At 32.3% G+C, this 12873-nt stretch overlaps 1 protein-coding gene across 1 annotated transcript; it reads right to left on the bottom strand.

Moving 5' to 3' along the window:
* Positions 1-4833: 4833 nt before the first annotated feature.
* LOC25494038 (F-box/kelch-repeat protein At3g06240) lies at positions 4834-6853 on the bottom strand. Its single transcript, XM_039832822.1, is given in 2 exon segments — positions 4834-5217; positions 5592-6853. Coding segments are annotated over 2 exon segments (1488 nt in total). The 5' UTR covers positions 6696-6853.
* Positions 6854-12873: the final 6020 nt, after the last annotated feature.

Below are 12873 nucleotides of genomic sequence, written 5' to 3'. Positions count from 1 at the left end.
ATGTATTTCACTAGATCGTGACACATGTGGATGTTGATATTTTTTTATATATATTTATATTCATAATATTTGTATACACGTAAATATATAGTAACTAAAAAATTATTTTTCTATTATAAAAGTAATAATTTTTAATATACTAACAAAAAAGAGTTAGAATGCATAACAACCTATCCAAGAAAAGATTATTATCAGATATATAAGTGGAAGTAAAAGTAAAAAAAAATGAGAAAAATAGCGAGCCTAAAATAATTGTTATATAAAACATGATAACAAATGAAATAACTAAAGAGAAGAGAATTAATGATTTTTGAAATTCTAAATCTCTAATTATCAAAAATTATAGATGTAATCTATAAAAGGTATGAATGTTCTGAACAATATTTTTTTTCAAATTAACACCAAAAATCCAAATAAAAACTTAAGTATAAAGGTTTGAAGAACGAAAGAATATTATTTTGTTTTGAATATAAAATATTCATGTCCAATATAGTCGGACACACATTGTTGCAAAAAAGAAAAATATATTGAATAAAGAAATTAAACTAAGATCGGTCACACCAAAAAAAACAAGTTACACCTAAATTCAAGTTTACTATGTTCAATTTAGGTTAATGTAAATTCAGTTTACTTACGTTCAATCTAGGTTAATGTAAATTAAGTTTACTTATGTTCAATTTAGGTTAATGTAAATTTAGTTTATGTATGTATATAAGAGGTTAGTGTAAATTCAGTTTACTTACGTTCAATTTAGGTTAATGTAAATTAAGTTTACTTATGTTCAATTTAGGTTAATGTAAATTTAGTTTACGTATGTATATAAGAGGTTAATGTAAATTCAGTTTACTTACGTTCAATCTAGGTTAATGTAAATTAAGTTTACTTATGTTCAATTTAGGTTAATGTAAATTTAGTTTACGTATGTATATAAGAGGTTAGTGTAAATTCAGTTTACTTACGTTCAATCTAGGTTAATGTAAATTAAGTTTAGTTATGTTCAATCTAAGTTAATGTCTGTTTATTATAACGTAGACCACGGTGACCATTTGTCACCTACAATCATTTCAATTATTCTTGTGTTGCTTACTATAATTTTGATTGCACAATTAACAAGTGAAATTAGGATTCTTTTTCGAGGATGGACCGATCTCACAATCATTATATGAATGGAGATTGAAGGCTAGATTTATACTGAAGACCCGAACAATATTTCATTATTGAGTGAGAAGTTTCTGAAATTGCAAATGCTTTTGTAATTCTAATGAGTCTTTGTTCCCGTGAGCATAGCCCATGAATTCTAGCCACTAGACTACTTGAAAAAAGAAAAAAAAATTAATGAGTCCTTATGTTTTGTTTACCAATATTCATGTCATTCCACTAAATTAGCTCACCGATTTTTATTTTATTTTTTTTTTGAATTCTTGAATCCAATCGGTTCACGTAACAAAACTACTGCTTTTATGTCAGTTATTCAATTCCAATCCAAATTTCCAGTCTCGTGTACATGTTATATTGTATGAGTCCAAATACCAAATTGCAAGAGGTTTCTTTAATTCTGAATCTCAGATAATGAAATAGAGCAACAGCCTTGTGTCTGAAAAATTGAGCAAAAGATTAGCTTACTTTTTTTTACTAAAAAATTGTTAAATGACTTCAAATTATGGTTAACTAAATTCCACTCTTTCAATTTTGGAGGAGCTTCGAACATTTTCGAAAAATATGCTGTCATTTGGCAGACTGTGAAGAATTTATAAAATGGGAGCAAGGAAAACTTTGGTGCAATTCCTATAATACAATCACCAGGCAAGAAGTTCAAGTGGAGTACAAATGTGGTATCCATGTAATTTAATCTTGCATTAGGTCTTTTGGAGGATGGCCTGGTATAATTACAGGTTATTCACTTCTTCCTTCGTGGTATAAACACAATCAAGACATTGAAATTACTTCCTCTAATCATTATTCATTTCCCTGATATTTTATATTAAACATGTCAATTAGGCTACATACCAGTTCATAACCGGATTATTAATTGGTCAAATCACAGGTTTTGCATTTGACAATATAAGCTATATATCAGCAATCTTTCTATTTATTTTTTATTTTGAATAGTTAATAACCAGTTCAGAACTTTAAAAAACCAGACTAGTAAGTAGATCCATATGTAGAAGCTAGTGAACTCTTTGAAATGAGCACCTTATTGATAGGTAGCACAGGAAGGATACTGTACAAGTTAGGCCCAAATTATGTTATAATGTGTGATGTATTTAAATAGATAAGAATGAGAGAACATTTCATTCGGTTTGGGAGAGAACATTTCCTGAAGTTTCTATTACAGTTTATGTCAGTTTGTAATTGTCTATTTCCTGTAACTGCCTCTCAGTTGGACAGTACCGCGGCGAAGAAGAATAACTAGAGTGTATATTCAGTTTGAATATCCTACATACTACCATACTATATTCACTTACACACAATATCTGCCACAGATTTATCGTTTGCATAATAGTACCACTTTCACATATTGCAGTCCCCGTATAACTGTATGTACCAGATTCTATCACAGTTCTATCAAAATTCTACCCTTTTGTGACTTAAACTGGTTTTGAAAAGGTCGCAAAGGTTCAAAGACACAGAGCTAAACCAACTATATAGCAAGACAGCACATAGAGGTCGAGAACAATTAATGTGCCCACGACCTGCTAAGAGTGGAAAAGTATGAAGATTCGAAGAAAAATGTAAAGCCCAATAAATAGAAAAAGACACATAATACCTCCAAATATCACGATGTGTAAGCAGTGTTATACCTAGACTCAAAGGTGAAACTTTGCCACTTCACAAAGCCGCTCAACCTGAACTACGGTCTGACAAAACTTATAAGCGTGAGAACCATTCAGCTAGGCTTGTAAGCCTGAAATAGGCAAACATCAGAATAAGGCCCTAATTAATTCAATTGGGAAAGAGATTGCTTCCGCAGCCTTGAAAACATACAACAAACTGTATGGTTTGACAAAAATAATACAATCAATACAGCAGCAACCGGTATGGTTTGACCAAGACTTAAAGTTCAACAAAACTCACGTCCCATCATATTTTTGTCTTATAGAGAAATGCTGAAATGTGCAGCCAAAAAGAGGTGTGATCCAGAGATAGGTCAGCCAATGGTGATCTCAAAAATCAAAATGTATGAAGGGTGGTTGGAATATCAAATTGACAGGAAAACAATGTTCATTATCTGTGCTACAGTCATATAGTCATATACCAGAGAAACTTACAAGAAAGAACAAAAGCACAGGACTTGACAAATTGTTGAGCCTTACATTCCATCCACAGCAGCAGCCAACATGGATTGGCATCTACTTCAATATACATTAAAATAAACTGAATCCAATAGCTAGATTTCCTATTGTCAAAATTTACAAATCAAAATGAACTCTGTTCCAATTCCCTTCTTTGGTTGAATTTCCACACTCAGTTCACTTTCTTTGGTTCAATTTCCACACTCTCAAGTCTCAACCATCCACAACCCCACCCTTCCATCCTTGGACAAATTTCTTGCCTCTAATTTTCAAATGGATGCTGTAAGATTATGGGACAATAGGGCCGTCTAAATGACCTCAAGCATTGACATTTTACAATTTCATGAAACAATGCATCCAAGGAGGAACACACGTCAAAATAACTTCACAACACACAAAGTATGTATAAAAGAAACACAAATCAAACAACTATATATGAATCCAAGTACAGGAGTATAATTTTCTCATTTACACAAATTATAACTAAACTGTCTAGTTTAGTAGCTGTCCAAACAAACTCAGCTTAGATGAACTTTGTCGTGAATGATCCATTCAAAAAGCTTGAGCTATTTTAAGGTGAAAACACAAACAGTTTTTATATTATACCTCTTAACAAAACCCCAAGTACCACAGCCCTTGAAGAATGGAGAGCACGCAACAATAATCAAACTCTACACCGCTGGATCAAAGCATGCGATACCATTTTGTGAACAAATTATGCCAAAAGTTTAAGCTATTATGTGAAGACATAAATTGTTTTTCAATATTGTATAAATGAACTCTATCACACCAATTCAATGGAGCATCTTTTTAATCTTGGAAATAACACTTCATCATAAGAATGCAACATATACTTCATCATAGTAAACAATGATTGTTCACCAAGGTATTGCATTTTTTGCTGCTCTAAATTGTTACTTGTATCTCATAGTAATGACTTTTGATCTTTATTCATTAAGAAACCCCAAAGTTGTAATTATGGTAGCACTATTTAGGTTCACGGGGTGATTTGATTTTGATGCTTAAGATCTAAAGTCTTAAAAATTCATTTTACTCTTCATGTGTAGCTCATTAATTTTGAAATTGGTTTTTTTGTTCCTGGTTTGAAACAGAAATGGCAATGGCCATAGATAATGGAGTCCGCTGAAATTAGAGAACAAAACCTCCGAATACATATATGGCCATGCTTAAATATCTAAGGATGTGCTTTCAGTATGAATAGTGTAATTGTGATTTTGATCTTGATCAACATGCAAACATTCAGCAAATAAATTACAATATAAAACAATTTCAAGCAGCAAACAGAACATACATTAGAACCCAATCCAGTTACACATGCATAAATAACAATGATTCACACAAACAAAGCTGCCAACATTTCACTACATATTACATTAGCTCATGTGGTATACTGACTCATATTACAAATGCATTTAAACACATGGTACCCTACAAATGCAGTCATCCAAGAGTTCATAACACAATATAAATATCAAGAAAATAGTGAAGGAGAATATTTCACAACCTCATTCTTCTAATTTTAGTCCTCTGGTAAATCTTGCTCGCCGGGGAGTGAAAGCAAAGACTCTGTATGCACAGTCACTTCGTATCCACCTCGCTCATGACTATTGGATTGATTATCTAGCAACTGTCCTTTGTCATTATACTGCACCAACCCTACAGAACCATCTGTTCCAATAATATCGCCACTTTTTGTAGAGCATAAAGGAAGAAAGTACCGAGTGGAAATAAAATCAATAGGAAGAACAAGAATCTTAGTCCAAGACGAATGCACTTTGTATTCTTTCATCACCCATATTTCAACGATAGTATCATATCCACCCCTAGACCATAGACTGATAAACTCTCCAAAGACCCACAAAAGGGGAGCTCGCGGGGCAATCAAATCAGCAGACTCAGCAAACTTTTGAACTCATGAATCAAATTACTTAATGGCTCAAAACTATAGCTTTCATGTTAAATTATTTTCTCTTAAAATTTTTGCAACATATAAAACAATTTCAAGCAGTGACCACAACATTCATTAGAACTAATGTGAGTCCATAAAGTGTTTCTTCATTGATTTCAAATTGCACCAAAAAGGGGAGCGCACGGGGATAACAAACAAAGCTGTCAATATTACCGATAAGCATATTGCAAATAGTTAACCAACATTTTGTGACCAATCGGATCAACTCATGAGGCATACTGGCTCATGTCACAAATGCAGCCACCGAATGGTTCATAAAACAATATAATTATAAATATCCAGAAAATGGTCCAGGAGAATATTTAAACCTCATGATTCTTGGTGTCATCTTCTTAAGCTTGCTCACTGTCATTAGGGAGTGAAAGCAGAGACTCTGTATACAAAGTCATTTTGGATCCCCGTGCATCTTCATCATAGGAGTTATGCTCTAGAAACTCTCCTTTGTCATTATATTTCACCAGTCCAATCCAGCCATTTGATGCAACAATATTGCCACTTTTTGTACAACATATGGGGTAAAGGTAGGGAAAGGCATCAATAGAAAGCACAAGAGTTTTAATCCAAGATGAATGCACTCCGTATTCTTCCATCACCCATATGTCAACCTTATGATCCCCCGAAACCCATAGACTGAGAGATCCTCTAAATACCCATAAATCACGATCATTAGAATGATTGTGAATATCATTAGAATGATCGTGAATATCATCTAGGAGAGGTATCAATAGAAGTTCCCTTTCCGTTAAACGAAAGGCAACAATAACATAAACACCTATATCATGACGAAAAGCCAACCAATGAATAGCCCCGTTGAAGAAGGAGTCTACCATGGGATAATAAGAGGAAACAATCTTACTACAATAAGGCCAATGGGTAGTACCCACAGTTTCCTTCCACACATTAGCTTTCAATGTGAAAATCTCCAAGTGGGATAGCTTGTCATCTGAGTTTGGAATACTATCATACGATACTGAAACCACCAAGTAATCATCTTCTGACGGATCATACCCAAAACCGGCGAAATTTAAATAATAATCATTAGGAGGCGAAGGTATTTGTTTCTGAGCTCCGGTGGATGGATTCCATAGGTAGATGTTTGAAGCACAGTTGAAAACAATAAAGCCTCTAGATGAAGCTTTAATATTAAGATCTGTATAAGGTTCTGGAAGCATAAAAGCATAATCATCGTGAAGCGATGCTTCTAAATCTACAGAACGAATTTCAGAAATCGGTGTTCTGAACATAATTCTATGGGTGTGTGTTGCGGCAGTAAGTTGAAAATGTGAATTTGCAAAGTGAGGATCATGAGAGATAAGAGAAAACCAAGACTTGCAAACGCATTTGAAACGAATAAGAGACTTCACCGGTAACCTTAGCAGGATTAGGATGATCAATTCATGAGGCAGAAACATTGGTAATATCTCTTCTTACAAGGAATTCAAAGTTATGAGAGATATTTAAAGTGTGTAACGTATCAGCCAAAGCCACCAAATAAGACAATCCCATGCCTGCAACGATGATATGTAGTGACAACGGCGACGGTGAATATATACAAAGACAGCAACATCCCACGCCTGCAGCGATGGTACATTTCTATAAAATTAGTTGAAAAAAATTACAAGATACCCAAAATACAAAACAAAAAAACAAAAGTGGAGAGTATATAATGTTTTTTTTTTTGGTTTAAGTAGATATGACCTCTTTCAAAAAAATCTCAAATATCTCAATTTAACAATTTCACATAAATTATGAAATAAAATAATAATCACCACTTTTTGTAGAACATATTGGAAAAAAGTAGTGAGTGCAGCAGCGAAGCTCGCAAAAATTTTATGCAGGGGCCAATTATAAAGAAGAATTTTTTTTTGAAAACAAACATATTAAATTTAAGGATAAAATATATTTTTAGTCCCATAAATTATAATTTTTTAGGTTTAGTCTTAAAAAAGTTATTCAATTTTTGTCTTAGTTTTTTAAAATTTTACAAAAAAAAAGTGTTTTTAGTCTTGAATTTAATCTCTAACAAAAAATTAAGGACTAAAATTAACAAATTTTAAAAACTTAACATAAAATTCGCTATTTTAAAACATTGGACAAAATGCATTTGAAGAACCCAATTTCATCAATAATTGTCTGTTTAATAATAGATTAATAATGACTTTTTAAATGTAAATAAATATGTTATTTGCAAGAAACTCATTGTCTGTTTAATTTGTCTACGACTATTGTCTTGATAATTTTTGTTGTTGAAAAAGGTTTCTTTATTGTTGTTATTGAGACCGAAAATATCAAACCAATACAAATAAATCTATCAATCTTGTAGTAGTTTTTTACTTTATTATTTATGCTAATTTTTGCAACTAAACTTATTTGGGGTAGCTTAATGTTTATTATTTGGGGTAGCCGAATATAAATATATACCGATTAATTCAAGAATAATACTTTTTTTGGGGTAGCCAAGGCTACCCCTCCCATATGAAGGGCTACGCCCCTGAGTAAGTGGGAATGGAACTAAAAGAAAAGGAAATAGTATTAGTCCAAGACAAATGCACTTTGTATTCTTTTATTACCCATATTTCAAATGTATCATCCCCATAACTCATAGAGAATTTTTTTTTTTTTTTTTGACAATTCATAGAGAATTTTCTTAATACCCACAAATCACAATATGTAGGTTCATGGTCAAAATTATGGAGAAAAGACATCTCTAAAAGTTTCTTTTCCATATATTAAATCAAATGCAACAATAACATTCATCGATATTGATAAATCACGATGAAAAGTCAATTAATGAATAGTCCCATTAAAAAGCCTAATTATATTCTAGGTCTGATAGATCTACAAGTACGACATCCAACAAAACTCTTGTTAATAAAAAAAAGTTGAGCAAACCACCAAATTGATCTTTAAATTTGTAAGACATACTCACATAGATATTTTAAATATTTTAAAAGGTATCTGACACTATTAAATTGCCAAGTTGATCCTCATATTTAACAATTTATTATCAATTTAATCCCTGACATGTTTTCGAAAGGATTAATATAAATAAAATTTGATAGAGTCATGAATCTTTTCAAATATTTATAAAGTTGGTGACCTATTTGAGAGTGTGGACGGATTTAGTGGTTTACTCTAAAAAGAATGAGAAGTTATAAAATATTTATAATAATATTTATCTTGTGATTGAAATATCTCTCTTTTCCCAATTATGAATTATCACAAATCTTTTCAAATTCCGCTTTGAACTTTTGAAGAAAGCAAATCGAAGGACAGTGATAAGTTTTCACAGCAGAGAATTTTAGTAATGAAAGGACTTAGTATAATTTATTTTGTAGACATATTAGGTTTTGCTAGAAGACACCTTTTATAAAGGTGTCTTTTAGCAAGTTATTCTATGAGCATTTGTTAAAAGACACCAACTAATTATGAAGGTGTCTTTTCGCAAAGTTATAACTAAAAAATGGAAATCAAACCTTGAGATGTGAATTGCTAAAAAACACCTTCATGGATGACTTCTAACAAATGTATGTTATTAAACCAATGTATGCGACCCTTGGCATGTTTTAGGCAGAAGTAAATATTATGCAATTTTCATCATAGTTTAATACACCATACACGACTAAATTATAAAAACCACATACATCATTTATTGAATGAATTTAAAAAGTAAAAATTTATTTATAATAGTGATCGGAGCGAGTATACCGAAACAATTCACTATACCAAGGTATGCTAGTAAACGCGCACAACAAATCATATAGGTTAGCAGTTCTAAATTGGCTGTTTAGTATATTCCCACCCTAAAAATACTTTTATTTTGTGGTGGTCGGGGTTCGAATTTCGGACCTTATATATTTTATGCATTTGTCCTTTAACAACTGAGCTAAGCTCACGAAGAGCGCCCTAAAAATACTAAACAACTAATCATTAAATTAGAGGGTTCCAATATTATTTAATATATTTGTCTGCCACTAACAATTTTATGCTTCACACTTAAATCATACAATTTGTAACCAAAAAAAAAAAAAAATCATACAATTAATAAACTAAATAAAAATTGCAAGATCCGTATCCATTTCTTTTTTTCTTTTTTTGGATAGATAGACGAAATGACAAAGTCATTATAAACTCACATACACAAGTTGAGGTATCGGGTTCGACCTCGGTCATGGTATTTGGCCTAACAATTACGACATTTTTGCCAGTTGAACTAAGACATGTGGATATCCGTATCCATTTCTAATTATATGCTTGAGTAACACATATTATTAGCATATATATATATATATACAAACTACAATTCGTCTATTTTTTTTTTTATTTACTGATGAGAATATTAAATTATACCACGATTGACTGAATACAAATTTAAAAAAACAGATAAAATGTATTCATTATTGTTAGGAACAACTATGAATTTCTAACATTGAAATTTTTCATCACTTTAATTAAGGTACTGTCATATATGATTACATGGAAAGGCAAAAACCTCATGGAACTGTAGCTTGAAAGATACATTGGTGTTGTCTGGTTAATTTATTATTCCGAATTTATTTAAAGCAAGATCAAATGATCAATCACATATATTAAATTTCTTAATTAGATACATATCAAACCAAAAATTCACACTTGCAATCTATTTACTACTATCATTTCATATTATAATCAAAGTTTTGAGACTTTCAAATTTCAAAAAAAAAAAAAAATAGAGTATTGGTTAAAAGAATCTAGATTTTTTTTTAGATAGTTTAGAAAAATTAGAAAGCTACTTATGTCTGTGTACAAAGAAAAATGTAATTTTTTAAATATTGATACCGTTAGACTTGAGTCAATTCTAGTTAGGCTGCAAATCTATTTCTTAAATCCTAATTGAGTTGGCAAATATTTTGAGAGCCAAAATGATGTTTCTAACAAATGTTTCTAACAAAATATAATAACTAAAAATCCAAAACAAACTCCACAAATTATGGGGAAAATATTTGTTTTATTTAAAAATATCCCAACAAATTAGAGTGCAACAACAACATGAAACAGTTGTTGTATAAAAAATGAAACATACACGTTACTTATGTTTTCCGCAGGTAATATGTGAAATGAATCCATTAATAAATTTCATATTATGCGGATACATTCTAATTGATTTTGTGTACTGCACTCTTATACAACAACAGTCATGAAGAGTACAGAAATGAGATGCAGCTATGGAAATAAGGCACAAAAAAACTTCCATAAGTAAGGAGGGTTCATTATAAAAAACAACAAACATGCTTAATTTCCATAAATAAGTACCAATGTCAAAGCCACAATGACAACAGTGCCCATTACATTAAAAAAAGAGCTTAAAACTCATAGCAAAACCCTAGAGAAATATAAAAGAAAACTGTCACTGACAGACAAAGTCCAAAAAACAATTAAAAGAGACCAAGGTACACATTTTTTCATTATACTCCACTGCTGAAACATCACACAGAGAACTACTAACAGGAAATAACTCGGAAAAACAGAGTTGCATTACTTCCAACCACTGGTGCGCCAACCATCACATGAGAACCTTCACCAAGCCTTCTTGCCATCACCATTCTACCGAAACCACCACCAATTTCAAAATGAAGAAATGGACGCCTCCCAAACAGAAAAGAACATTCTCACTGATTCCCACATTCATCTACCATCACCAACGCAGCAGCATTAACATCAAGTGCGAGTTCACAAAATCCACTGTATGCCAGGTTCTGAATAATGACAAATTATCCATATTAGACAAAATAAAGGCAAATCAATAACTTAATCCCCTAATAGACGTCAAAACAGAAACACATGAACTTACCATACAACCATTTTTTATCTCATCTCCAGACAGCCTCTTTTCATAAGCATACTGAAAATTCATCAAATCATGAGCAAAGGCAGATGGAACGGGCCTAAACAAATTCCCTCATAGGAGAGTTAAAAGCTGGGATGCGAACACTCTTCCCAAACCTATCTTTGATCCTGATTTTAAACCTACCTTGTCCGAGAAAAACAATCGTCACCCATCCACCAAGAGAGAGGTTGTAGAAATCACGCAGGGCATGCCACCCTTTGGCCAGATAAATGCAGCCATTTGGCCTTTCCACCAACACTTGAAATTCATTAGAATTGGGGTCTACCAAAGTCGCATATCTCCCAATCTGATTTCCAAAGTCATGTCCAAACATGGAAGGCAGCATGACAACACCCTGTAACAAATACGATTCAAAACAACAAAAATCATTAGAAGAACAACAGACAGGAAAAATTTAACTATTATAACATAAAACGTAGGATTGCATATATTCTTACATAGGAGTACACTTGAAACTATAGTCATACTTAATAGACGTGCCATGTGATAAGTTTTTGTTGGTTGGTTAATGGTTATTCTTCAAATTTCTATTTAGTTGAACATGTCTGTGTAGGTATCTATGATGACCCTTTTGGCAGCTTTGAAATGCATAAGTTGGTTGTGACATGAAACGACCAATGAATGAGACTTACAACAAAAACAAATATCATATCAGGTGGAGCGGCACTAATGTAACCGAGACTTCCCAACATTTTCTTGTAATGTGTTTCTTTCAAATTAACACCATTTGCATCACTGCATAGCTTGCTTCTTACATGAACAATGGGATTTTCAACAGAATTCCTTTGATTGTCCAATGACCCTAATCGCATATTACACAACGAAATAGAAATCATAACGATTCATCAACAAATAAAATCAGTGTGCTACCGATTCCTCCCAAGAATTGACGAGGCAAACCGAAATAAAAAGGGTGTTCATGACACTCGAAGAGACAAGCCGCATTTAGCGGGATTGATCTATAAAACTTCTTAATGGAGGTCGAAGGTCAATTTAGCTAAAAGCCTAAAACTTGTTCAAACATTAGATCCAGCTGCAAAATTTTGTGAACTCGTTGAAATGAGCACATTAAAGATAGGTAGCAGGAAGATACTACAATCCTGCCCTTTTCTTTGAGTGGATTTGAAAAGGTCGGAGAGGTTCAAAGACACTGAGATGAACCAACTATATTGCAAGACATCACATAGAGGTCAAAGACAATTAATGTCCCCGTGACCTGCTAAGAGCGGAAACGTTAAAAGAATGAAGATTCAAAAAAAAAAAAAAAAAAAGTAAAGCCAAATAAATAGAAAAAGACATGTAATACCTCCAAGTATCATATTAACTGAGAAGATTAAATCCTCAATATTTGACGACTTCAGTCCTTGCAATTAAGACGTGAGCAAAACATGTTTAGAATGGTAGCATAAATACTTAACAAGTCAAATGCAGACACTCACTTCCTATTTAGAACAAGATCAGCCAATAGTGATCTCAGAAATCAAAATGTAAGAGGGGTCGTTGGAATATCAAATTGACAGGAAGTCAATGTTTATTCTCTGTGCTACAGTCAAATACCAGAGAAACTTATAAAAAAGAACAAATTATTAAACCTTATCAGCATAGCTGATCCCATAATCATCCACAGCTTCACATTCCATTCACTGCAGCAGCCAACAGGGATTGCCATCTGCTTCAATATAAACTAAATCAACTCAATCCAA

Source organism: Medicago truncatula, chromosome 4 (genome assembly GCF_003473485.1).
Source record: "Medicago truncatula cultivar Jemalong A17 chromosome 4, MtrunA17r5.0-ANR, whole genome shotgun sequence".
NCBI lineage: Eukaryota > Viridiplantae > Streptophyta > Magnoliopsida > Fabales > Fabaceae > Medicago > Medicago truncatula.
Note: the sequence above shows the minus strand (reverse complement) of the source record. Positions and strands in the feature narration are given on the sequence as shown.